Source organism: Prosopis cineraria, unplaced genomic scaffold (genome assembly GCF_029017545.1).
Source record: "Prosopis cineraria cultivar Desert tree isolate PC_DT_omini unplaced genomic scaffold, ASM2901754v1 PC8, whole genome shotgun sequence".
NCBI lineage: Eukaryota > Viridiplantae > Streptophyta > Magnoliopsida > Fabales > Fabaceae > Prosopis > Prosopis cineraria.
Genome location: NW_026555339.1, coordinates 1,896,568 through 1,924,299, shown reverse-complemented (window position 1 = coordinate 1,924,299; position 27,732 = coordinate 1,896,568). Strand labels below are relative to the sequence as shown.

General features: G+C 35.7%; 3 protein-coding genes across 6 annotated transcripts; 2 read left to right on the top strand and 1 right to left on the bottom strand.

Moving 5' to 3' along the window:
- Positions 1-3,313: 3,313 nt before the first annotated feature.
- On the top strand, positions 3,314-6,692 carry LOC129318052 (serpin-ZX-like). Of its 3 annotated transcripts, none has more exons than XM_054962559.1 (3): positions 3,314-3,447; positions 4,342-4,812; positions 5,683-6,692. In XM_054962559.1, the coding sequence occupies exons 2-3, from the start codon at positions 4,423-4,425 to the stop codon at positions 6,457-6,459; spliced, it is 1,167 nt and encodes a 388-aa protein (XP_054818534.1). In that variant the 5' UTR covers positions 3,314-3,447; positions 4,342-4,422; the 3' UTR covers positions 6,460-6,692. The 3 variants fall into 3 exon arrangements, with proteins under 3 accessions (XP_054818534.1, XP_054818536.1, XP_054818535.1); XM_054962561.1 differs by having other exon boundaries at positions 3,328-3,447; positions 4,346-4,812; XM_054962560.1 differs by having other exon boundaries at positions 3,334-3,469.
- Positions 6,693-8,480: 1,788 nt separating this feature from the next.
- LOC129318050 (nucleobase-ascorbate transporter 3) lies at positions 8,481-12,315 on the top strand. The gene is made up of 14 exons (XM_054962557.1): positions 8,481-9,072; positions 9,488-9,585; positions 9,676-9,852; positions 9,960-10,060; positions 10,148-10,223; positions 10,334-10,393; positions 10,486-10,670; positions 10,777-10,873; positions 11,000-11,086; positions 11,167-11,225; positions 11,320-11,411; positions 11,510-11,587; positions 11,684-11,844; positions 11,934-12,315. Exons 1-14 carry the CDS (start codon positions 8,916-8,918, stop codon positions 12,150-12,152), a joined length of 1,647 nt encoding a protein of 548 aa, XP_054818532.1. The 5' UTR covers positions 8,481-8,915; the 3' UTR covers positions 12,153-12,315.
- A 187-nt stretch (positions 12,316-12,502) lies between these two features.
- Positions 12,503-14,690, bottom strand: LOC129318053 (protein OSB1, mitochondrial-like). Of its 2 annotated transcripts, none has more exons than XM_054962562.1 (4): positions 14,238-14,690; positions 13,760-13,898; positions 13,516-13,591; positions 12,503-13,068 (listed from the first exon to the last, which is right to left on the bottom strand). In XM_054962562.1, exons 1-4 carry the CDS (start codon positions 14,675-14,677, stop codon positions 12,800-12,802), a joined length of 924 nt encoding a protein of 307 aa, XP_054818537.1. In that variant the 5' UTR covers positions 14,678-14,690; the 3' UTR covers positions 12,503-12,799. The 2 variants fall into 2 exon arrangements, with proteins under 2 accessions (XP_054818537.1, XP_054818538.1); XM_054962563.1 differs by having other exon boundaries at positions 13,535-13,591.
- Between the last annotated feature and the right edge of the window lie 13,042 nt (positions 14,691-27,732).

The following is a 27,732-nucleotide window of genomic DNA, read 5'->3' as shown; positions in this document are numbered from 1 at the left end:
ACCTTCGTGCAGCTTTCGGAGCTTTTAATTTATATGTCGTGACGCAAAGCCAACCGTGAAAAATTTGCCTTGTTTATGGATTTAGCTTTTGATTTTTCCCGTAGTCTGATGTCGCTTATAGTTATAGGCAAGCTCTGTTCAAGGTTATGAATAGATATTTTCCTGAAGTGATGAATGATACCTTGAATATCATTACTCTATGCAGTCTGCACTTGAAGCTCATATTTGGTTAAACCTGGGTTGGGACAAGTTCATGGCAAAATTATTCATTAAAGCCATCATTTTCAGCCCAACTGTAGTGCTGACACCCTAATTTCAATAATTACTTGATTGTTAGAAGTGCAAGTAGCCTAGACTAATTGTTTTCAATGCTTCTGTAGTGTTTATTATTTTGTTTGTGCTAAATTAATAACTAGTTAAAGAGTCTCTTTTGATCCTAGATCTAAGACCTCAATATATTTTGACTCAAATTTATATTTTTTTCATATTATCTCTTTTTATTGCAAATATTAAAAGAGAATTTTTACCATTGGAATATTTTCCGATGTAAATAATTAAATGGGTATTTTAGAAAAATCAGCACACATTTTAAAAATAACTGATTTAATTAATTTTTTTGAATCTCTAGAAATTGCTTACCTAGCTCCTGTAATTAAGACCCCGGAGTATAAAATAATAAGAAGGTGACGAAGATAATGATGACATGATAGTCTATGAAACAACCAAGGGACATTAATTAATCAATATTTACGCACACTTGATTGACTTGGCACACTCTTTGCATGTTTAGCAATTAACAATAATATAAAAGGAAATTTGTTGCCAGAGTCGTTGGCTTGCTTAAGAGGTACTTACACCAAGAACTTCACATAAGCAGCATTTCTTCATGTAGGAGAGAGTGCCACTAGATCAAAGAACAAGGAAAAGAATACGTACTATCAGGTCTTAACCTCTTCCCACTTTGAAAGCACACAAAAGGAAACAAGGAGAATCAGATACTGAATGGTTCCGATTTTAACAGGGAGAGGGAATCGGTTTGTTTACTTTAAAAGTTAACAGGCCAAAAATTTTGATTATCATGTCAAAGAGTTACAGAACTGACAGAGATTCAGCCCTTACAGACTGGCTAGCTGCCTTCTGTGGTTTGGGTGGATTGCTTTGGATAGAGATGCTTTTTCTAGTTTATTGGGATATGTGAACCCATCATGCTAGTTTATAAATTAAATCTTTATCAATTGAATCAATTTTTATTGATTGACTTGCTTCATTTTCTTTTTATTACATGAAGAAAATTCAAACTTCACAGCTATCCATAACTCCACCTTTCATTACTTGTTTTAGAGTACAGCACATATGAAATACTTGTAAAAAATTATCTCAATAATACTTGCAAAATTAAATAAATGAAATGCATGTTTGCAAACATAAACATTACAAGGAAGGAAAGATGCGTTATGAATGCCAAAATTTAATTTACACGTAAAAATTAAGTTTATTTGATCAAAAGAAAAGGGATAAATTGTATAGCAAGGGATCTAATCAGAAATTTAGAAAATGAAATTTTTAAAAACAAATTTCAAGTTGCGGATTAAATAAACAGTTTCAATACTCGTTTAGATAATTCATGGACTAATTCAAACAAGAGTTCATTTTAAAATACAAACAATAAAGTATTTCAAAGAAACTCCGACTTATAACAAGTCTTAGATAATGTACAGGTCAAGAGATAACATAAACAAGAAGTGTTCGAGGGAGTAATATATAGCACCAAAAGTTTAGTCACAGTCGCAGCCATATGGAACGTGAAGTGAAAAACATTGGCCAATTTCAAAGCAGAAAAAACATGAAAGACTAAAATATATGTATGTTGAGGTTTGTTAATTGTTAGAAAGGCATGCATTTGTCTTGCGACTTGGCTGAAAGCCTGAAAATAGGGTTTTTGGCATATTCCAGATCTGTTGCACATCACAATTATTGCTCTTTTTTATATAAAAAAATTAGGTAAATTGAATTTTAAAATTCAACAGGAACATAATATGTCTTTAAACTCAAAGGAAAACTTACAACTAGATTATGGATTAAATATTTATCTATCAGATTAACTTTTATTGATAATTATTGCTCTTTGAACCTGTTATTGCACCATATTTCGTGGGCAAGTAGTATTGATAAAAAAAATATGATGAATCATTCCCATGCCACGATTATTCGTAGTATATGATGTTATGATACAAATTATCCAAAGTATAACAAAAAAAAATTGATATTCCATCCCAATCAAGGAATGAAAAATTGAATCAAGAAGCATGTTGAATAAAACAAATCACTGGATCTATCCCCTCTATCACCTTCTTAGAGATCAAATTACACGTGACTGAATCGTTATTTGTTATTTTTAATTTTATCTTTAAAGAAACAAATAGATATATTGATTGACTAGCACCACATGCTCATCTCACTAATATTTTTCATAGAATTTATTATACTCCACCCTTAAAGTGAAGAGATATTTTAATGCGATTCTGCACAGCGCTTGCCCTGGCCATGAATAAAAAAAAAATCAATGAATCGTTAATTAGTCAGATTTAGAAAATGATATTAAATGTTTTAGAAGAAAACTGATCGGCAAAGAAAACGATAAAATGAGTGTATTATACTCCACCCTTAAAGTGAAGAGCTATATTACTAGCAAGCTTTGAATAATCTGACTCATATTGAGGTTTCATTTAAATAAATGGGACTTCTCTAATTTATTAGAAATTATTTTAAATTTTTAAATCATATTCAAGATTAAAAATATTAATTTTCCATGAAATAGTTGAGCAGTAGATAGTTTAAAAAAAAAAATCTAAGACCTGGTTATATTATTGTTTTAAAAAATATAAATTAAGAAAGTATGGGTTTTAAGCTTTCATGAAGGAGTTAATAAAGAACGTAACAACAAAATCTAACAATATATAAACAATCATTAAAGTCTTTTATGGCTTAAAAAATAGTTTACGGTCATTTAGGGCCAAGAAAAAAAAAAAAAAGATTAGGGTCCAGTGCAATGTACACTGTTAAACTGATCCGCTGGAAGTAGTCAGTATCCATAAGAAACCTAACATTTCTGATTAATAATCATAAAAGCCTTTTATCACTTAAGGAAATTGTTGTGATTTTCTAAGACGAACAAAAAGTTATGTCGGCAAAAAGAAAAAAAAAACTAAAGTTTATGAAAACAAATGAAAAAATAAAACCGTTAGATTATACCAAAAAAAAAAAATGCACACCGTTAGATTAAGTATATGTAGAGATGGGCACGATCCGTCTTCGGCGTCCCCAGCTCTTTCCCGAACAGCACCCCCAATACCTTCGGTCTCCTGCTCTCCAATCGTCGCCGTGGTTAAATCTCTCCTTCGCCGGCGTCTTCCGTGGTCATCATTGAGTCATTTCAGTGTATTATAGGTAGGCACCCAACTGCTAGTCGGTATGATCAGACTGCAAGCTTTTCAACTTAAGAATGTTAACTTCCTTTCGTTTCGGCTTGAATAATCTTTACTTGATTTAGCTGGTCCTACTGACCATGTCTTTTCCCTTAGATCATAGAGTGCGGATGTTCCATATCTTGTTTTTTCCATGAATTTACCATAACTTGGATTATAACTTGTTTAAACAGCTACTGTAGTTGGTCACAATATGTGATAATGATAATTAGTATCTGTTTATTTATTTATATATCTTAAGAATTGTTGATGGAAACTAATCATTGGTGAAGATTGCGATTAATGAGCTAAGTAAGATGGTTTTATTGGTTACTCTTTCTGGGCTACTTCATGGTTGTTCCAAAGCTTATTTAGCGGGACTTGGTATTGCCATATGATTATATTCGTTATGTTTTGCAACTGACGCTATGCTTTTTCTGATTATAGATGAATGTCTTTTTTGTTTTCAATATATGTCACTTAAAATATATTAATGTAATCACAATTAATTCAATCAGAATTGATAATTGAACTTTGAATTAACATTGTATTTTGTTGATTATATCTGGAAAGGAGTTCTATGTGAAATATTAGGCTTTCTCTTACGGCCGTCAAAACCCACTTTAAGCATTCTAATCCTAAAACTAACATATTGCCGATAGACACAATCCGCACAGAAAGCTGAAAGAAAACAAACAAGAAAAATTCATTTCTCCCCAACACATAAATAGCCATGTAGGCACACCTGTCAAAGCCCATCAGCGTGTTTATTATACTTATATTTTTATAATTATCATATTTTAATTAAAGAATCTTCTAACTAAACTAACTTTTAACAATACTTTGGTTGAAGTTAATTGCAAAGTTTCTTTTGAAGGAAGCTTGGAAGTTCTAAATTACAAAGGAGCAAATTGGCAACTTGAGAAGCATTGTGCAGATCGCAATCAACTCGAGGACAATGGACTTGCGAGAAGCAATCAGTAATCAAACGGATGTCTCATTGAGCTTTGCAAAGCATCTATTGTTGAAGGGAGACGAGGACAATAACTTGGTGCTTTCACCCTTGTCCATCCACGTGGTGCTTAGCCTCATGGCTGCTGGTTCCAAGGGTTCCACACTTGATCAACTTCTCTCCTTCCTCAAGTGTAACTCCACAGATCATCTCAACTCCTTTGCCTCTCAGCTCATCGCCGTTGTCTTCGCTGATGGTAGTCTCAGTGGTGGCCCCTGCTTGTGTTTTGCTAATGGTCTCTGGCTCGATCAATCTCTTTCTCTCAAGCCTTCTTTCAAACAGATTGTTGACTCTGATTATAAAGCTGCTTTGTCTCAAGCGGACTTCCAAACCAAGGTACAATCATGCTTGTGAATGTAATTTTGAATCTTTTTGATTATTTTGTTTGCAGTTTCTTAATTTAGCTTCAATTTTTTCAATTGGCATGCAATTGGGAGATTTTTTTTTTTTTTTTTTTTGAAAGGGAAAAAATCTGGTAAAACTAGGAAAGAAGAATTAGATTCTTAATGCATGTTATTGTAAGTGAAACTAGATTATGTGAGTTGAAAACACTGAGTGATACGACAGGGCTTTTATATTAATCTACCCGTATTGCTTGGAACATACATTATTTGGGAATCAACTTGTAGCTTGTGGTTTGCGTATGTTGTTTTAACAACTGTTTTAGAGAACATCATCAGATTTTGTTGTGTGAGGAAATTTTGAGTAATTGAGTCCTTGCACCCCTTACAATCTCTCTCCATAGCTTTTTTCCACACACACAAATCATTTTTCCAGTTCTCATCTTCACAGAGTAAATATTTCAGGGTGTAAAGTAGTTTTTTTAATTGATTTACATGTCATCTATCTATATTCTTTTTAAAGGCGTGATCAATCCAAATAGTTTTTAAATGAGATGTTACATGATTGCCTTGTTCCTTATCATAGAAAGTTTGTGGCACTTGTGAACTAATCCCAAAATTTCTTGCAATTTGATAAAAGGCAACTAACTTGATACTAATGCTTCTAAAGCATGGCAAAAAACCTATTTCATTTGCATGTCTAGTTGCTACCCTCTTCTAAAGTGTGTTTTCTGCTCCTGATGTAAACTATTAGTAATTATCTAATATAAGCAAGGAATTTAAGGGAACCAAGCACAACAATTTTGTTATACTTTAAGTATTTGAATATAATTAAGTGATAAAGTGATTGTTATGATTTATATAGGCTGTTCAAGTGACCCAAGAAATTAATGCTTGGGCAGAAAAGGAGACGAGTGGCCTTATTAAAGAGGTTCTTCCTATGGGATCTCTTGACAACTCTACCAGACTCGTTTTCGCTAATGCATTATACTTTAAAGGAGCCTGGAATGATAAGTTTGATGCATCAGCAACCAAAGAATATGACTTTCACCTTGGGAGCGGGGGCTTAGTGAAGGCTCCCTTCATGACCAGCAAGAAAAAACAGTTTATTAGAGCATGTGATGGGTTCAAAGTCCTTGGTCTTCCTTACAAGCAAGGTGAAGATAAACGTCGTTTCACCATGTATTTCCTTCTTCCAGATGCAAATGACGGGCTGCCAGCTTTGATTGAGAAGTTGGGTTCACAATCTGGGTTCTTGGAACGTCATATTCCTCAAACCCAAGAGGAAGTGGGTGACTTTAGGATCCCAAAATTTAAGATTTCTTATGGGGTTGAAATATCCAACGCGCTGAAGGAACTGGGGGTGGTAACATTGCCTTTCTCTGGGGGAGAATTGACAGAAATGGTGGATTCTTTAGTTGGTCAGAACTTGCATGTTTCCAGCATATTCCATAAGGCTTTCATTGAAGTCAACGAAGAAGGCACTGAAGCTGCTGCAGCTAGTGCTGCTGTAATAAAATTGAGGGGCTTGCCATCTAAGATAGACTTTGTAGCAGACCACCCTTTCCTCTTTGTTGTTAGAGAAGATATGACTGGAACGCTGCTGTTTGTTGGAAAGGTGCTCCATCCTCTTGCTGGCTGAATTGGGTTGACATGTTGTTTGTGTTGTCTAAGCAAATTATCTCCTGTGTAATCTGAGAGACCACCTATGCTTTGTACTTGTACTAAATAGGAGTAAACTTTAATGGGTGCATACGAGAAAAGTGCAGCGAGGAAAAAAAAAAAAAGTTTGAGATTAACCATATTTATTATATTAAAAAGTGATTTGCTGTATTGAATAGTATGATTTAATTGAAGGATGCCATTTGAAAACTATGCAAACTGACTGACTAAAATTAGTATATTTAGACCGTCATATAATAACCAACTCCCATAAATCAAATAACGGATTAGGCACGACAAGTGCGGTGAAGTGAAAGCAAACTATAGCTGACGAAGTTTATGATACGAAGAATTATGAAAATGTATAGCAAGAATACGTTAACGTTACGAATAATGACCAAGAAGCGGGGGGAATGAAATTTGATTATCAAAATGAAACAAGCGTGAGGAAAAGCTATAACAGACAAAATTCCCTATGTGGTTTTTAAGTCATTGACGGAATCAAAACGTAAATGGGGTGTGAATTGGTAACAACGCCAGACAAAACATGAGATATGAACCGTTTCTTTTTTTTTTTTTAAGAAAAAAGAAATAAAATTATGCCAATTTAATTAAATAAAATATTATGTCATTATTTTTAATGAGTTTATTTTTATAATATAATGCCTATTTAATTTTTTTCCTTTTGTTTCTATGCTATTATTAATGTATTAATTTATATTTAATGACATCTGAATGTCATGTTTTTATTGGATAATTTATAGATGATTAGTGTATCAAATTTCTCTAAGAATTTTTCAAAAAGATAAAAATGAAGTTCTCAACGCCGCTGAAATTAAATCCTCAGCCCAGTGAATGAGGAAACATGAAATGAGGTAGTTTATCCAAGTGAAATAGCAAGCAGCACAACGATAGTGCTGCCGTAATATGGTTAAATATGACGGATTCGGGTAAAAGCACGAATGTGATAAAAACACAAGCATAAAAGTACCAGCTATTTGCAAAATCGTCAGCTGTACAACTTAGTAAAATAAAGGTGAAATAGACCAAGTGATAGAATGGTAGGATCCCAAATTTTCAGATGTGCATTGATCCGATTCAAGACGACCACAATCTTGTAAACCAAAAGAAAATACTCTTCCATCAGCCTCAAATATAAAGTATTTGTTGGGTGTTTTAATAACCTAAAATATAAGTTTTTTAAAAAATTAATATTTTTTGGTCTTCATATACAGTACAAAGGATATATATATATATATATCATGGAAAACTTCGTCAAAAATGAAATGTATAAATTTCTTGAACAGGGGCCATTGCATATGGATTAATTCAGAGGCACATGGTTCAAGGCTTAACATTATCTCTCAAGTGGCCTGTTTTCCAAGTGAATAGTTGCATGCTTAATAGTTAATAGATAAACCAGACGATGAAGCTTAAAGATGTGTGGTCGGTGCACTGCAGCGCTGCCGACGGCAACGGCAACGGCAACGGCAACCTTTTGTTACTAGACTTGTGTAATTAACGCGTTATTATTCTTTGGCCCAAAAAAAAAAACTGTCGGTATTCATTATTATAATCTATAAACAAATATAACATGATGGGGCGATTTTATAGTCTCCAACAATCATGTGGCTTTCACATGCTGGCGCGAGATTTTAAATCTTTCTTTTCCTTTTCATGGCAATGGATCCCTCTCTATGTACGTGTGTGTGTGTGTGTGTGTGTTTTTTTTTTTCCCCGTACACTTAGATGATAAAATGTTAGTAGAAGTGACCAGGCATTTGATTATTTAATGATTGCAAGCCTCGTCTGGAAAAGTGGGTCCAAGTGAAACACTAACAAAGGAAAATGGTCATACTAATTCACATATCATAGAAGACAAGGCGCTGATTTGATTAAAAGAAAAGATGCTATGAAAGGTTGAGTCCAGTAAAAACGACTAATTTTTCACTAACATAACGGTATGGAACGAGAGGGGTGAAAGAAAGATATCAAAGGCCAGGATGTACGGACTTGCGACTAGCAGCGTAACTTTGACCTCCTCGAACTTTGTAGCCCATCTTCTTTAACCCCTCGCATCTTGGCCATAACCATGTCACATGATCTTGCCTCTCATTTCTTCCCTCTTTCTCAGGCTCCTTCGTTGTATCATACGTGAACAAGCAAACTTTCTCTCGTATGACTTCAATGACATGAATATAGCAGACAATACCGGACTTACCTTTTGATTCATTCATTTCCTTTGGCTTATAGAAGCGCCATTCAAGCTTGCTTCTAGTTTCAAGTTGTTTCCGCAAGTCTACTTTTCAACACTCCCTCTGGCCCCTCGGAAATAAACAAGAATCGGAGAACCTGTCTGGTCCCCGCACCATAGGCAACGTGTGAAAAGCAGATCAGAAGTGAAGAACGAGCCAAGTACAGGGAATAAGCTAGAAAATGGGGGAGACGGAGAACCACCAGCCACCACCACCGGTACAAGCACCTCTGCCAAGACCACCACCGCCTAATCTTGCTCTTTCAAGGGGACCCACTTGGACACCAGCCGAGCAACTCCATCAGCTTGACTACTGCATTCATTCAAATCCTTCATGGCGTCAGTATCTCCCTTCCATTCTCCCCTTCTCTGCTTTGATTTTCTCAGTCACTTTTTTAACAAATATCCCCTGCTTACGCCTAAAAGCTTGAAAAAAAGTCATTAAAAGCATTTAGAGATGGAATGTCAAGAGGCTTCTTCTAAATAGTTTAGTATCTGTAAATGAATGATCATTATATGTCTCTATCTTCATTAGAGGCTGAGAAGGGATCTTCTTGTGAATATTTCCTTTTCATACACCCAACTTGTTAAAGGAGCTAGTTGCAAATGGCTTTTTGTTGCCTTTGATTCTGTGAGAAGTTATATTTTTCATTTAATGGAATTATAAGTGTTGACATACAAAAGTCATCTAAACCGATATCAAACAAAGTCCTCAATTTATCATTATCCCTTGTCCTTCGTGACTAATTGGCAGCGGAGGCGGTTTTGCTGGCTTTCCAACACTACATCGTAATGCTTGGAACGACGGTTCTGATTGCCACCACCATCGTACCTCAAATGGGCGGAAACCACGTACGTTCACTTTGTGATGTAATTCATGTTAAGCTCCGACACATCTTAGATTCATTGTAGATCTTACAAGTGTCGGGTGTTGTTGAGCAGGGTGACAAAGCTCGTGTGATTCAAACGTTGTTGTTTATGTCTGGACTGAACACACTGCTTCAGACCTTGATCGGGTCAAGACTTCCTACAGTGATGCGTGGATCTCTCGCTTTCACACTCCCCATCATGTCTATCCTAAATAATTTCACCGACCACGTATTCGAAACTGAGCACGAGGTTTGTGTACTTAAAACATCTCGACTCTGAACTAAAGCACGTTCTCACCAAGTTTATCAAACTCGAGGATAACAAATTCTAAAACGTTATGATACTGTTGCTTGTAGAGGTTTACCTACACAATTAGAACAATCCAAGGGTCCCTCATTGTTTCTTCTTTCATCAACATCTTCCTTGGCTATAGTAAAGTATGGGGTAATTTAACAAGGTAATTCATGTAATCCATGGTCTACGTGTAAAGCCGGATCAATTAACAGTTACTCAGAACTTTAGTTTTTCCATCTTTTTTTATCAGGTACTTTAGTCCCATAGTCATTGTACCAGTGGTTTGCGTGGTCGGTCTTGGTCTGTTCATGAGGGGCTTCCCAATGGTAAATAACCCTAGTCCACTTTCAAGATTGAAAGGATACTTGGTTAATTGGAACAATAAAATAAAAGGGCAAAGAAGTTCATTAAATAACATTTCTTGTTCTACACACAGCTCGCAAATTGCGTGGAGATTGGACTTCCAATGCTTATTCTACTGATCATAACGCAGCAGGTTCAATTCTAAGCCTTATCTGAAACAGTATATTAGAGTTTCATAGTCCTCTGCCTTTTACATGACAACACCTTTTTTACGGTACCACACAGTATTTGAAGCGCATTCACGATACCACACATCATGTGCTTGAGAGGTTCGCTTTACTTCTCTGCATTGGCATTATCTGGGCTTTTGCAGCTGTCCTCACTGTGTCTGGTGCTTACTCTACTACTAAAGTACGAACCCAAGAGAGTTGCCGTACAGATCGCTCCTACCTCCTTTCTTCCGCTCCTTGGTATGCTCAGATTCTACAACCTTTATCCATTCGTCTGAACTTCAATGCCCCCTTTTCTTTCTTTCTTTTTCCTTGGAAACTGGTATTAAAGTACATGTTATTCTAGGATCAAAATTCCTTATCCGTTTCAGTGGGGTACCCCCATATTCAGAGCAAGCCATGTCTTTGGGATGATGGGGGCTGCACTTGTCACCTCCGCAGAGGTCGAACAACTATTCCTTAAAACCATGGTCTTTATGTTATTCTTATCTTCCCAGACAATGCGTTAAAATGGATGAAACTGGTTTGGAGTTTCCTTTTCTGAAGAAATTTTGAATACTTTGATGCAGTCAACTGGAACTTTCTTTGCAGCGGCCAGGATTTCTGGTGCAACACCCCCTCCTGCACATGTGCTCAGCCGAAGTATTGGGCTGCAAGTGAAGAATTATTCTCATACGCTTATATAGAGAATATATAATCCAACCTGTTGTTTCTGACCTCCTAGTCCTATGTACAGGGCATTGGCATGCTGCTCGAGGGCATTTTTGGTGCTGCTGTTGGTACTACTGCGTCTGTGTAAGAAAGAAGAGTCCCGAGAATTGTATCACAACTTGATTTTACTATCTTCCTATTCTTGTCACTATACTGATTGATACAATTGATGCTACAGGGAGAATGTTGGCCTGCTAGGACTAACTCATATAGGGAGCAGAAGAGTAGTGCAGATTTCATGTGGTTTCATGATATTCTTCTCTATTTTTGGTATACTATGTACCTCGACTTAGTTGAAGGGAATTTCATTTCAGTCATGCATTTATTTTTTTCTCGATAATTGACTCGCCATGTCCCCAAACGTTCAGGGAAATTTGGAGCCTTTTTTGCATCAATTCCCTTGCCAATATTTGCTGCCATATACTGTATTTTATTTGCCATTGTGGGTAGGTGATTTTGCTATTATTTATCCATAGTTTTAGAATACAGACTGCTAGTTATCTACATGACATTAACTTTCTGTGTTTTGATTCTTCTGGCAGCTGCTGTTGGGATTTCATTCATACAATTTGCGAATAACAACTCAATGAGAAATCTCTATGTTTTAGGGCTAACCTTGTTTCTGGGGATTTCCATACCCCAATATTTTGTCACCAATACAGCACCAGATGGTCACGGTCCAGTTAGAACAGCTGGTGGATGGGTAAGCGAACTTTTCTTCGTTCCAAAGTGATTATTTAGGTCTTTATGGTTATTGGTCAAGTTATCTGATGTAGTTAATTTTGACACCAGTTCAATGACATTTTGAACACCATATTCTCTTCATCCCCTGCTGTGGCAATAATTGTTGGAACGCTTGTTGACAACACTCTGGAGGCAAAACATGCAGCTAACGATAGAGGAGTGCCATGGTGGGTGCCTTTCCAGAACAGGAAGGGCGATGTTAGAAATGACGAGTTTTACAGTCTTCCTCTAAGGATAAATGAGTATATACCCACCAGATTTCTTTGATATCCCCCCATTTTGTGCTTTTTCTTCCGCCTCCTTGCACGATGACATCGTAAAAAGCTGCCACTTTCATACGCAATCTTTGTTGCAATTTCATGAATGGATTCAAGTCTGATAGCAATGTACGCGCATAGTTCAATCAAAAAATAACGTTTGGTTTATGTCATTGAGGGATGCATATTTTTGTTCCAAGGCACTCAGACGATGCTTTACTTAGTCTATGACAGCTTACTTCATGCATATGGCGAAACTGCCATAGCAAAGTTAATCCCGGTAAAACATTAAACTACAAGGTGAGGTGAGGTCATGGAAATAGAAATTAAAAGTTCAGAGCCTCCTAATGGAACAAAAACGAAAAAAGAGAGAAAATTTACATTTCAATTGGTATTTAGGATTCTACAACGATATCTTACACTGACTCCTCTCCTGTGACTTACATATGGTTATATGTACAGACAAAAGCTTGTCTTACAAGCTTCCCCGATTCCTGTTACAACAATGATAAAATGATTTCCCTTCTCTTATACCCTTCCCCTGGAGCAAAAATTATGATAGGGCTCTCGGTCTAATGCCTTTCCAAATGGTAGTCATAAGCACAAAACCATGCCCCAAGACCATAATCGTATTCTTTCATTGCGTTTTTTGCTTTGCTAATCATGGTAAACCCAAGTAGTGACTCTAGAACAAGAACCTAGAAGTCCTTCCGCAATTTCTGAATCAAGTTTTTCAAGTTGTCTTTTAACCCACGGAGGGTCATCTTGATTCAGCCACAGAGCTTCGCCAGTATCCCTGTGCTTAAAGTCAGGCAACTTCGAATTTGACTTGCGCTTCCTGTTATCCCACCACTCATGAGGATTGGTAAAAAACACTTGCCACAAGTGAAGCCGGTTTTCATAATCTTGGATGCGAGTACTTTTCTCTGACGGATTAGAGAAGAACGCGTTCATCCACGACAAACACAAGAAATAGAAAGAACATGAGTCAAAGTTATACGAAGCCAGTGATTTTTAAGATTCCAATTTAATTAAAACCAACTTCATCAAAAGTGGAAGATAAGCCCTTTCCAATAAAGGAATATTCGTGTGAGGGGAAAATAGATTTTAAAATTGCAAATGTACATGTGCGCATAAAAATTACATAAGAAATATCTTCCCAGGAGCTCCAATCCGAACTATTTTAGATTTCAATCATTACTTCCACTTGCTCATGCCAAGAACTTCGGTTTGTCGAAAATATAGCCTCAATGTTCATATTACTTGGTCCAAAAATATGCAGCATTGTCAAACAAAAAGGATAACCGTCCCCTGTGGGGGTGTGAGAGAGAGAGAGAGAGCAGGGAGCGGGTAAGCATGAATAAGCAACATACCCTTAGCAGATTCTAATACCTTATGCCCGGCGTAACATGGCCTTTTAGCAACAAAATTGAACTCCTTGACAATTACCTTCAGAGAGGGGAAAAAAAGGAATTGTCAATTGTTTACGTTATGTTACATCAAATCCTAAGAAAAACTAGAACAAAGAGCAAATTCTGTTCTAAAACAGCTCAAGCCGAGAATAATCAGACGAGGAATTACAGATGAATTAGGCATGCAAACAAAAGAAATATGGACCTTATAAAACAATTGGATGTTTCCTCTCTCATCAACCTTTTCGTAAGACTCTAAATGACCGGAAGCAAAGATAAAATCGTTTTGTTTTAAATGCTTAGAAGCAATTTCCCCCACACCGTTCCACATCAACAGAAGAACCCTGGTCACAAAGCGGGAAAAAAAATGTTGCATTACAAACTATTCGCCAAACCATGACTTATGCTAATAACAATTGTTTCAATTTGCAGCTGCAGAATTTAACTATGGCAAAGTGAATGGGACAATTTAACGCTAGAAAGTAGAAACAACAGGTGAAAATGAAGCACAGATTATAAAAAAGGTTAAACCGCAAGCCAGTTTGAACCCGATCTCACATGGAACAATTCATGGAAGCAAACGCAAACGATGCTATAAATCTACACCTGCAGAATAACAGTTCCAGCTGAACAAGCTCATCAATCTGACCAAACTTACGAGCTTAGTGAGTAACAAATCTCACCAGAAGGACGAGCCGTTGGAAGGTTTCACCCTTAGCGAAGTGTGCACGCCAGAAATACCGGTCTTTCGATAAATAACCTGAGGATTGCGAGTGACGGAGCCAATTAAATTGACAGTATTGTCGAGCTGTTCGCACCACTCAATAATGGCGGGTCGCTGGAATTTAAGAGCGTGCTGATAAACCGCGCTACCAGCTCGGACGTCGTTGTCGAATGAGTTTCGCAAGTGATTGAGAGTCGAAGACGAAGAGGAGCGATAACTTTTTTGCGGAGAAGATAGTATAGCCCTGGCGAGATGGGAAATAACACGCAGGCACAGCATCGACTGAGCCAGCTTGATGAATTTCCCTCGACGCAGATCGTTCAGGCGCACCGGCGTCGCTGAGTGCTTCAAACTTTTCCCGCCGATGCACTGTTTCTTTTGGGAAAAGTGAAATATCATTCATTAACCTACATTTTTCTGACAGGGAATTCAGTTTTGTGAGTCTTGACTGATTAGGGCGTACTGTGTGGGGGTTTTCGGGGCTGGGCTTCAAGCCTACAACGCCGTGATGAGTTCCATTGGGCTCTTAGTGGGCTCGAAACGCATGCCCAATATCGTAATTCAAATCTTATTTTCTCTAACAAAAACCCGTCATGTTATGTACCAAAAAAGCCAATCGAATTGACAGTTTGGGCTGTGGCCCGTTTCAGGTAAAAAAAAAAATATAAAAAATCACATGATAAATTAAGCTTCAAATCCCCATATATTTGTATTTAATATATGACAGTATTATAAATAAGATTGCCTTTAACAATAATAAATTTATGTGTACCAGAAGAAAACACCGAAAGATAAAAAAGGCTTCTGCCTCTTAGCATCAGGTTTATCATTGACAGAGAATGAAATCCATTACCAGTTTCGATTCTCTAATCAAGAGAAGGAGAAAGGGAAGTGGGAGAAAAGGTGACAATTTCTGAAATGAAAAATGAAGTTCATTACTAGTATTCAGTACACAGACCTCAATATCTGTTCCTCGCAATTACATTAAGTGTCAATAGTCATGTATTTGCTTTCTGATGACATGTGTATCTGAGGCGGAATCGAATGCTAATAATGTGTAGGGGTCCAAATCCTTGTTACTCTTTTGTGCTGTGGCAATTTTATTACATCCTTCTGCATTCTGCTAGGGACGATGTCCCGTGATTTCGTGTAGAGAAAGTTCCGATACCCTAGCCATAGCCACAAAGGCATTGGACTTCAGTCCCCTTCCAAGTCCTCACATATATATTAATTTATTATTACTCCCAACGCTCATCCTTCCTTCAAAACTGTATTTTTCTCTTGAACAAACTGAGTGAAACAATGTTGCCACAATAATTCCCACAGTACTGACTTTCATTTTCTTCATGCGAACTTACTGTTTCTCTGTGATTTTACAAATGTGACGCTTGCCTAGCTGCCTAAAGAGTCTGGAACGGAAGAGTATATTCGCTTTTTGTGAAATGCAGAGGATGGAAAGGCGAATTCCACTTTTTTCCATCTGTCAATTCTGGGGCTCTCCATTCCACATCGTGCCATGCTTTTGACACAGTGACTGGCACCTGCCTTGTTGCCTGAATATTTCACATATTCAAGTTATGGCCGGAACCTGTTGACAGGCTGCCGTATTTTGATCAGTTGAGGAATCGGCGAAAATGGCATTTCAGACCAATCTTGTCTCAGGGTGTATTATCAGATATAACGATAGTCTGGGTTTTGAATCTGAGCACAAATGAAAGGAGCATGGTTTCGATCCTCAAGACGTTAACTCGGTAACCGATAAGAAAAAGGCCTCACAGTGCTGATTGAGTACTGTACTGGACAATGTATAGTGCTATTTTTGGCTTTTTACTTAAACGAATTTGCCGCAACTTTTTTGTATTTTACCGCCACGTCACATCCTGCTTTGCTGCTTTATTACATCGAGCACATTTAAAATATGCATGGCAAGTTGGCAGCCTATAAAAAAATCCAATAATGACGCAATAAAGCGGGACACTTTTCAAGGTTGTGTATTTGTCCTCAGCCACCCCCAAACAACGTCCCCTCCACATCCCAATACACACACATATTCGTTCTTGTGCATGTTTTCCCAGCTTTTTTAATGTTATTAAAAAAAAAGTGGTTCTTTTTCTTGGCTCCTCACGCGGTTCCAGTATTTTTAATTCTCACGTCTGAGGCTTCTGAAAAGGACGGCAACGTCCCGTTTTAATTATTATCATTATTACTACATAAGGTCTAATTTTTAGCTCTTCATGCATTAATTATTTGATGATGACTATTTAGTACAGAACATTGTGTTTGCCGATGATTAATTCAAGTGGTTCGCACTCGCAGTCGTCGCGCGATAAACAAAATATCTTATTCTTAATTGGATATATGCTTTTTCAAACAGTAATAATTCCGGTGGATATCGAACCACAGCTATCAAGTTACTTCTATATGCAACCTGGCTTGCACATCACCTTCATTTAAAGAAGTTAATTTGAGATATTTTTATGGCACTCAATTACCAAAAGCAATGATGGTCAGTATTTTCTAATGTTACTGATATGGATAAAGCGTGACAAGATCATGTTCAATCCGCGTCGTGTAAATGACCACGATAAGTGTAATCCAGTCAATATATTATAGTAAATCCATACTAATTAATAATTAAATTGTAATTGAATGAATCTTCGTGAGTAAGTCAAGGTAAGCCAACGGCTTCTACTTCTGGGACGCTGTTTTTTCAAAATTCCTTCTCGAGGTTTGTCTATATTAGGTTGAACCGTAGGGTCCATCAAGATTCGAAAAATAAAGTTTCAAGATTCTACATTATCTCATGCTTTAAGTTTTTAGCTATTTAGGGTGGCCATACTATCATGAACTAGACACATTTTTTCTGTACATTTATATGAACCAACCATGGCGATGTTGATCCATGCACACTCATATATTTGTGATATTCAGCAAAACTGCAATATTTTTTATTTAATGAAATTAATATCGAGAAAAAAAATATAAATCCTTTCATATGTTTGTCTGACCATTTATCGGTTAGCCCACCTTAGGTCCGTCCGATGAACTTAGGGTCCATATTCAAGCCGAATAATCAGTCAGATTTCTAGTCAATGTCCAAACAACCATCATTTTTTCTCAAACACAAACCAAGTGGGACGTAATTGTTTATACATTTCTGTTCAATTCTACTAAATAACTGCCACTCTTGCCTATAAACAGAAGTATATTTATTAGAATCTTTGATATTACTTTTGCTTTGTTTGCAAGTTTGTGATTCTGCCAGCTACACAACCAAAGTCATCATTGTCCATTAAATACTAAAAACCAGTTTACAAAAGCGTGTCCTTCTATTTGCCAGCTTTTATTTATTTATTATTATTATTGGTCATTTTTATCCTCTCAAAACAACCCTCAACGGATCCCTATTTCCCAATTGTAATTCGTTTGGACGATGATTCTCAAATTAACTATGAGACTCTAGTCTCGATAAGAAAGATTTAATTCTGTTAAGTAATTAAAAAAATAAAATGCAATAACATGATTATTATTAACATGCAAAATAAAATTCACAACAATTCTCGTCATTTACAGGCAGTTAACCGCGGTGTGACTTAGCTTGTTGAGTTATTTCTCAAATATCAAACTTTACGCAATGTATAAAGAAATGTGTCTATTTATAACAAGCATCAAAGGAGTTATTTACATTTTAGATATTTCTAAAGGAAATTACAATGAGAAGATGATTATGTGATAAATGAATATATTTTGCACGTGTAACGTTTAAATGAAGAATGATCTTATCTCTTGAGGTGTAGAAAATGAATGAAGGAATATAAATAAAAAATGTTACCAGCTCAATATTTAAAAAAATTATGGATTAAAATTAGATGAAATGTGTAGTTAAAGATTAAAAGGAAAAGAACTATAGCAAAGCCAGAAGAAACTATTCTATCTTAAATGATATTTTTTTAATACAAGGTCACGGCAAAGCCATGCAAAAGGACTATAGTCTAGTCATATCTAAAATCATGAGACTATTACAGTCTATCGAAGGAAAATCTAAAATCATAATGTTGAAAGTATCATGCATCAATCGATAAGCTAATAGGTCAGCACATCTATTCACTTTTCTATAAACGTGGTCAAAGGTAACAATCCAGTTTCTCATTGTGAGTTCTTTGATCTTCCTAATGATGCCTGATAATGGATGACTTCTGCGGTATCCTCTATTGATAAGCAACAATGTTGCCACAGAATTGGTGTGAACATTAATTTTAGTTAAATTCATATTCCGGCAGAGATTGAGACCTTCGAGAATTCCCATAAGTTTGGCTAAAGTGTTTGGCTGATAACCGAGATGCTTGAAAAATCCTTTAATCCAATTCCCTTTGTCGTCTCTGATAATGTCTCCACAAGCTGTAATTCCATTCTTGTTGATTGAGCCGTCAGTGTCGAGCCTAACCAATCTGTGTTTTGGAGGGTTCCATTTAGCCTCAGTAGTATTATCTCTTCTATTCAAACAGAAGGCTTTAAAAAGGAGCTTCATGTCATTGTTTATTTGTTGGGTGCTGGAGAATGCAATGTCATTGTTCATTGTATCTTCTTCTGAACATAACTTTTTGCATATATTTTTCCAAATATTTTAGCAATCTTGTGCAAAGAGTCTCTGCCATGTAGTTCTTCTAGTCTTTAGGCCTCGTGCTTCAACCCTTGCATTTCAAGTAATCCAATCCTGTATATTAAGAGAAAAGAAGGTGTTAAGTTTAGTATGATTGACAAGTTTTTTCCAAACCTTTTTAGCTTTTTCACAGTCACGAAGAATATGGATTGAGGAGTCAAGAGAGTTACAACGAAAAGGACATGTGCGTTCCTATGTAGAATTTCCAGTTGTATGGATGAGATTGAGTTAGAGACGATTTAAGGTGGCCTTCCATAGAAAGTATTTTATTTTTTCATACGTAAGCCATTTCCAAATCTTCCTCCATAAATCAAAGTGATGCTTATCTTTTTGGGACTCCATAACCTTATAAGTGGATTTAATTGAGAAATTACCTTCTGAAGAAGGTTGCCAAAAAAGGACGTCTTCCTCACCCTGATGATTAGGAGGTTGAACAATAGAGATACGTTTGATCACATCAGAATTAAAATAATGGCTTAAAAGATCAAAATTCCATCCTCTTGTATTGTTGCAAAAATCAGAGACCCTTGCATGAAGAATAGAGTCAGCATTAGGAAAAGCATGCTTAACATGAGGTTCAGGAAGTAGAGACTATTTATCATACTAAAAGGATATTTGATTTTCTTTACCAATTTTCTAGCCTACATGGAGCATAAATTTTTCCTAAACTTTACAGATACTACTCTAAGTATACGAGCAATTGTTTGGTTTGACAACCATCAAAATATTGAGCTTATCACATTTATATTTGTCACGAAGAGTACGAACTCAGAGACAGTTTTGTTGATGAGGTCCCAACAAAGTTTTATGATGAAGACAATGTTATGATTCTTTAGTTTCTTAATGCCAAGTCCTCCGTCTTTCTTATCCATAGTAATTCTATCCCAGGATAAGAGATGAGATTTTTTATTTCCATTAGATGAATCCCAAAGAAAATTTCTAGAGATTTTCTCCAATTCAGACAAAACATTATCAAGTAAGAGCATGGTCTGCATAATATAGCTGGGAAGAGCTGAAAGAACCGATCTGATAAGAACAAATTTTCCTGCCGTGTTCAAATATCTACTCTTCCAGTTCACCAAGCGAGAGTTCATCTTATTGAGAAGAGGTGCAAAAGTGACTTTGGACACCTTTTCTTGTATAATAAGGATGCCAAGGTATTTTTCAAGATTACCAATAAGAGGAATCCCTAGTTCACCACTAATTTGTGTAACTCCATTAATATAGACATTTCTCAAGCAGAAGAGTTTAGATTTTTCAGTGTTTATCTTCTATCCCGAGGCATTACAGAATTTAGAAAGACATTGTTGGATTATGACAGCTTGTGTAAGGTAACATTCTGCAAAAAGCAAAAGATCATCAGTAAAGAAAAGGTGAGAAATAGGTGGACCATTAATTGTTACTTTAATTGGTCTCCACTCATTTTTTCCAATGCTACTGTTAATACGGTGACTTAAATGTTCAATACAAAGGATAAAAAGATAAAGAGAAAAAGGATTTCCCTGTCTAATTCCACGAGAAGGTTTGAACTCCTTAGTAGGTTCATCATTCCAGAGGACACGCATATGAGAAGTAGAGATGGCAGCATAAATCAAATTTTTGAAATGTCTATTTATACCAATAGATTTGAGAGTATCATCAATAAAGTTTTATGATAATCCATCAAAGGCCTTTTCAAGATCAATCTTAAGGGCCATGAATCCTTTTTTACTTGTCTTGTTTCTTATGGTGTAGATGACTTCTTGAGCAATAATGATATTATCACTGCTTTGACGCTCTTGAATAAAATTGCATTGGTTTTTACTGATAAGATGATTCATACAAGCATGAAGACAATTGGAAAGGATTTTGGTGATGATTTTGTAGCTTACATTACAAAGAGAAATAGGACAAAAATCTTTCATAGAGGTGGGATGATCAATTTTAAGGATAAGAGTAAGGAAAGTGTCATTGATCATCTCAATGGTTTTGGGTTCCTTGAATAGTTTTTTGACAAGCTTGATAATATTATGCTTTAGATCATTCCAATAGGTATGAATGAAGCCAGCGTTGATGCCATCAGGACCTGGAGCTTTAAACGCCCCAATCTCAAAAGTAGCATTCTTAATTTCTTCATCAGTCACCTCTCTGTGAAGAGATTGAAGTTGAATGGAAGAGAGAGTAGGAAAATTTTTATTACTAATAAGTGTAATATCTTAAGTTTTCTCATTAGTAATTATCAGTATTTTCAAGAGTAATTTGATCAATTTAGATAAATTGTTATTTAGCGAGGTTTATGGAAACTAATATGGTTTTTGGATCCTTAGATAGTCTTAGAAGAGGGTTAGGTCGAGGTTCAAGCAGGCCATAGTATGGAAGGGAGTTTAAAATTTTATGGGGTATTTTGTGCCATGCGCCACGGTAGGCGTGTCGACGAGCGGTGGCACACGTGCAAAATCTACACTTATCATACGCGAAAAACAAATCAAAAACATAAGAGAAAAAGAGAGATAATGAGAGAGTGATAGAAAAGAGCTTATCGTCTGCTGGGGCATGATCCCTAAGTTACTTTGAGGACATTTGGAGCTTGAATCACCATTGGATAAGTTGTACATTCTCTCTTCTCCCTCTTTTATGCAAAAATCAGAATATTTAGGGTAATAGGGGCTTTGATTTTAATTCTCTTAGGTTTAGACTAAACTTATTGGTTTATTTAAGGTCTTAGGATGTTAAATCAAGCTTCTAACCCTAAGTTTATGAGTTTTGTGGTGATTGAAAATTTTGGTAAGGGTTTAGACGAACCTTAAGTATAATTTGAGGATTTTGAGACAATGTGGGACATTGATTAATGAATTGGGTATGTTGGGATGTTTAATAGGATGGCTAGAGTGTGTGGGAATGGTTGGTATTGTTAGAAAAGGAATTTGAGTATTTTAAGCACTTAGAACCTAGTGAATTCGAAGTTATCTGAAGTGATAATTGACGATTGTCACTTATTGTGTAGATTGAGTGTTATTCATGCCATATCATGCATATAAAACGTTTGGAGCTAACATTAAGCCACGGTAACCCTTTTTGTGTGACAAACAGGTTGAGATAACTACATAATTTATTGTGTTTATTAACTATTTTAATTGTGTAGAAGTAATTATAAATGATAAAGTTGTGGTTTTGAAAATTTTGTGCATAATGTGACATTGTAAATGATTTTAGTATGAAAAATTAATTTATAAAAGGTTATCAATTTTAGTTGATATATAAGATTGTGGTGTGGGAATGTGATGAAAAGTGATAAAATTGTGAAAGAGCATGATCATAGGGGGTGGGAGTTCACCCGAGATATGTGGGAATGTGTGTGTGTAGAGATATGTGAGTGAAAAATTTATATAGTTGGGCTAACACCATGAGACATCCGGTGCAACATTATATGGGATTGTTATCATAGAACATCCGAGCAGTCTGACAACTCCCTAGTATCTGTTAGGGTATGATTAGGAGTCAACGACACCTCTATCACAAGTGTGTGAAGAGGAAAAAACTATAGTCCGTAGGCAGGTTAGATTACCTTTGACCGAGTATTTCTACCACCGAAAGTGTGCTTAGGTCAATAATTGATTGATCCAGGAGAGCTTATGGTTTCATGTCGATGAGTATTGGAGGTTCGATGGTTAAACAATCATGCTAGTATGAAATTATGTGTTTTAATATGAAAAGATACACTTATCTCATAATTATAGTATACTTATTATTATTATAGTTTTGATACTTTTTCATGGTTATTTGTGGTAATAAACATTTGATAAGTTATATTAGTTACTGAGATGTTTATCTCACCCTGTGGTTATACTTTACAGGCGAGGGCTCCGGTATAGGCAAGAGAAAGGAAGGAGCATCTGAAGAGTAAAGAGCGTTGTAGTATAGCTCTTCCCTTTCTCCTTTTTGATTTTGTAATGAATATTATTACTAAATATTGCCAACTTAAGAACATGACATTATTTGAATATTACTTGTGTGAATTTTGTGATAAGTGTGTATATCTTGGTCCAAGATTGATGTTATAGATTAAGCGTGTGCTTTGCCAAGTTATATTTACAAGTGATATTTATATTTCAAGTGTTTTGAGTGTCAAAATGATCAATTGATTGATGTGCTGAATTTTATTCGCCCCGTTGTGTTATTGTCAATTGGGAATTTGGTGGTCATTTTGAGTGTGATTACTCAATTGGGTGTTATGATTGAATTGTTATGTGATGTGTAGTCCATTTGAGGTGGTCAAGGTGTCTCTGGAATTAATGGCATTTGGTATTGTGAGATAGACACCATAAAGTGTGTTTTGTTATGAAAACGAACCATTTTAGATTTAGGTGTCTATCTTTTAAATGGGTAATTGTTTGAATGTGACACCAGTACCATTAGTTAGAGGGCTTAAAGTGTTTCTTGTGGATACTTAAACCGCTTAAATCCACCGCAGTGGATGGATCAGATAAGGGCAAAATGACTTGTTTTAGTTTATTTTGATGTGAATTGATTTTCATGTTCTTGTATTTGCTCTTAATCAATTTTTAACTATGGTTTGTGCTCAAACAATATTTTAAAATGGTTTTTTTGAGATCTCAATGTTTTTAAACTAATTATTTTTAAACTCTTGAGTTGTAGTAGCTTTGGTAGGGGGTTTTATTAAATTTTAGTTATCACAATAATATGCGAGTGGTGTCTTTATAATGTCAAGGCATATATCACAATAAGCTTGGGTTTGACATCAGGATTGTCCTTGTAGAGATTATCAAAATAAGTAACAACTATATTTTTCAAATTATCATGGTCTCGAACTCATGTCATCTTCAACTTGGAGTGAGAGAATCTGATTCCTTTTCCTTCTAATAATAGATGTAGCATGGAAGAATTTATTATTTTGATCCCCCCATTTTAGCCACTTATATCTAGATTTTTAGAACCAAATCAACTCTTCTTGTAACAGGACTTAATTGTAATCTTCCCATAGAGATTTTTCTTAGTTCTTAAGAAAGTAATTATCACTTTAGATTCTACTCTTGTTAATACCTTCTAGAGGATGTAAGATTCTTTTCTTTTTGGAGGATATATTACCAATTTTATTCTTGTTCCAAAGGGGAGTAGATGGGGTAAATTTTGAGACTCCTTCATTCCAGTCATCTGTGCTCCAAGAATCTTTAACTAGAAGGTGAAAAGAGTCTTCAAGAGTCCAAGCAGCATGACATCTAAAATGAATAATCTTGTGATTCTAGTTTTCCTTTCTAGTAAGTTGGATTCTAATTGGGCGATGGTCAAAACTGAATTTGAGAAGATGGAAGGAATCAGTTTGGTGAAATTTGAGTCTCCAAACAGTATTACAGAAAGTCCAGTCCAGATGTTCTTTTAATTTACCTTTCTCCCAAGTAAATCTATCTCTATGGAAATTTAATTCAAGAAGATTAGAAGAATTTATGCATTGTCAAAATTGTTTCATGGATTTCCAATTAAATTTGTCACCATCAAATTTGTCTTAACAGAAAAGATAGGCATTAAAATCTCCAATAACAAGCTAAGGCTCAAAATTATTTTGAGCAATAGAATTAATAGAATCCCAAAGAAGATCACAATTAAAAGGATTAAGATTACCATAAACACAAGAAAGTATATAATAGTTATTAGTAGATTTAAAATTGACCCTGCAATGGAGAAGTTGGACATTAGAATAAATATAATCAATATTAATAATATTATTATTCCATAAAAGCCAAATGCCTCCAACAAAACTAGTTGCTTCAACACAAATCCAATCAGAAAAGCCCAATTTTTTAACAATATTATCAGCTCTAGAGCCATTAGTTCTAGTTTCTAAAAGAATAAGAATTTGAGTATTATAAGTAGCAGTTATTTCTTTAATGCATTTAGGAAAGCTTTTAGCATAAGTACCCTTACAATTCCAATAAATAATATTCATAAAATAATTAAAAGGATTAGGTAAACCTAGATGAAATTAGGCATCTATGTCTTCAATATCCTCATCACTGAATTCATCATCCTCTAGATTATTGTTTTGAGCGTGAATTTGGTAATCTTCATCCAAGAGATCATCATCCAAAATGTCGTCTTCATAGTTTACTGGAGAGGTATGACTGGCATTATCTACTCCAGTTGAATCGTTATTTGACTCCATGACAACAGCTATATTTAATTATGTTTCTAGAACAAAAATTTGGCTGTCTATAGTATTATAAGATTCTCTCTAGTCAAGTTGATGATTGGAAGGGGTTGGAGAATTTTGATCAGATATTATATGCTGACCATTTTTCTAAATAGTTAAGTCTGGGGAGAAAATAGATCCTTTGTCGCTTTTAATCTTTATAGCTTTATCAGAGATGATCTCTGAGTTATTCACGGTATTGGGCCTTTCTGGAGATATCAAATTCCTTTTACTTCCTCTCACAACAGTGTGATTTCTTTTAATAGGTGTGATAGATTTGGTTTTAGCCTTCAATTCAGATTAGGCTGAATTTTCCATATTAACAACATTTAGGCCGTTTTAAGAGAATAAAGGCCCAAAATGCGTGAACTTGCTTCCTTTTTCCTCTCCAGTAAATTTTTCTTTCCCTTCTGTACATTCCGCTGCTTCTTCAGACTCTTGATCAGTTGGCCTATCCCTCTTCAGACCTGCTATTTCCTTCTTCCTCCATACTTGTCTGACATTCTTCATAGGATCCGGCTATTTAGGTCTACCGTTACTCATTCTATCTTCATCTCTTCCTTGTCTGACAATTTCTTGCTCAAGACTTACAAGTACCTCAAATCATGTCCCGGAAGTAGGCTTAAGACCTCGATCGTGATGCATAGCTTGGTTATTCGACTGGTTTCTTGGATTTCATGCATTTTTGGAGCGTTAAGCGTCTCACTGAAATCACATGAATGCTCAAAATTCTTCTTTTGGTAAGTTTTCGATCACGTCCGACAAGCCTCCTATGTTTTGAATTTAATTCTCCTTTTCTCTCTCATGATTCCTTGAAGCAACTGGATTATGGTCTAGAAATATGCTTTTACTGTTGCTTTCAATCCTTCTTAGATGTTCTGGGTTTTAGTTCTTTGGATTTTTGGAACAGTAGCTTTTGTTATGCTTGTAGCACCCACAACTGAAGCAGATTAAGTTGAGATTTTCATATTCCACATTATAAAGCTCATCTCTTGTCAAGATTCGGGGAACGAGTTTCTTTTGTAGATCTACTTTCACGCTCATTCTTACAAATTTTCCTCTTTCAGTCTTGCCATTCATGTCTACAGAGTCAGCTTCTGATAGAGAATTCGAATCTACCTTTAATGTTTTGCTTATGTAGTTGCCTATTCTTCAGAGGATTTCTTTGCCGTAACATTGAATAGGGATATTCAATAATCTAATACATAGAGCAATTTTGCCTAATATATTAGAGTTGGGATTGAAAGTAGGATACCACCTCTGAACTAAAATGCAGTGATCAAATATGGTCTGGAGGCCCCCAGTGAGAATTTTATCATAGGCAGAAGGGTCTTTTGTTCTAACTATATAATAGCTATTAACCAAATCAATCAATTCAAAGTCTTTAAGTTGCCACATTTTAGCTAACCTTGGTTTGAGTGATCTAGGATTAAGTTGAAGTATCAATGTGTTGATAACTATAGCATCCATCTAGGGCATGCATATTTTCTTCCATTCTTCATTTGATATCTGTAAAGCAAGGTATTGGTTCATTAGATTCATTGTTCTTTCAGAGGGCGTCCATTCTTTCTCCAATTCTAAAGCAAGAGATTCATTTTTGTGTTTGACTTCTCTTCTTGACTGGATTCCATAACACCTATTATAGCCTATCAATGATTCTTTATAAGAAATGGGTATTTTGACTCCTTTAGTCAATGATGTTGATTTGTTTTGCTGTACGTGAGTTTCTAGGCTTTCATCTTGTTGAGTGTCCATAAGCTGTTCTTATGGCTGATTGTTTGAATTATTTGACTGGTTCGAACAGCATTGTTGGACTTTTGTTTTTGATATCTGAGTTTTTCTGAGCCCTTGTCTATCATTTCTTCACCAGGCTTGGAACTATTTCAGTTGAGTAAGTTAATTTCCTCTTTGGAAGTAGGAGGATTCATGGTTTCCTTTTGGAAAGAAGCAGAGAAGATGAAATTAGGATCTAGATTTTTTTTTAGATTCATGAAAGTCAGAAGAAAAAGTATAGGGCAGAGGAGGAAGAAGATGAACCTTCTCTCCAAGAATCTAAAGAGAAAGTGGAGCTTCTCAATCTAAAAATCTTTCCTTTTTTAAAAGAAATTAATGCTTTCTCTTAAATGATATTTTATATGCGCTGGAGTGATCGATGATTTGAACGAAACCGAACCTGATAAGTTCCAGCTGTGTAAGTAATCCACAAGAACAGTGAAAAACTTCGGACAACTGGCGAAATTGAATGTTTGATTTAAATAAGAATAAAGATAAGCAAGTACTGCGCTCGCAACTATACAAAGGAAATTATAATTTTATAGTATGATGCATACTGTTTGGTTATATAAATGCACGGTCTCTCGAGGAATTCAACGAGACAAACCGACCAATTTTCCAGCCGCGGAAACCAGAGACCAGACAGATCAACTTGATAATAAGTAATAACCAGATTTTGTAGATAGATCGTACAAAACACTATCTTTGGCGCTTCAAGACCAAATGGAAAATTGTTTGCATATGTAGCTTGCTGGTTATTATAGAGTGCCCATCTTCTATCGTTAATTGTCAATATAGGAGGAAAATAAAGTAATTAATGGAAAGACAACTTCATGC

Coding starts and splice junctions, on each gene's coding strand:
- LOC129318050 (XM_054962557.1), top strand. CDS start 8,916: ATGGGGGAGACGGAGAACCACCAGCCACCACCACCGGTACAAGCACCT. Junction 10,394..10,485: donor TACTGATCATAACGCAGCAG/GTTCAATTCTAA, acceptor GGTACCACACAG/TATTTGAAGCGCATTCACGA. Junction 11,845..11,933: donor TTAGAACAGCTGGTGGATGG/GTAAGCGAACTT, acceptor TTTTGACACCAG/TTCAATGACATTTTGAACAC.
- LOC129318053 (XM_054962562.1), bottom strand. CDS start 14,677: ATGATATTTCACTTTTCCCAAAAGAAACAGTGCATCGGCGGGAAAAGT. Junction 13,899..14,237: donor TCCAACGGCTCGTCCTTCTG/GTGAGATTTGTT, acceptor CTTTGTGACCAG/GGTTCTTCTGTTGATGTGGA. Junction 13,069..13,515: donor GGTATTAGAATCTGCTAAGG/GTATGTTGCTTA, acceptor CTAATCCGTCAG/AGAAAAGTACTCGCATCCAA.
- LOC129318052 (XM_054962559.1), top strand. CDS start 4,423: ATGGACTTGCGAGAAGCAATCAGTAATCAAACGGATGTCTCATTGAGC. Junction 4,813..5,682: donor AAGCGGACTTCCAAACCAAG/GTACAATCATGC, acceptor TGATTTATATAG/GCTGTTCAAGTGACCCAAGA.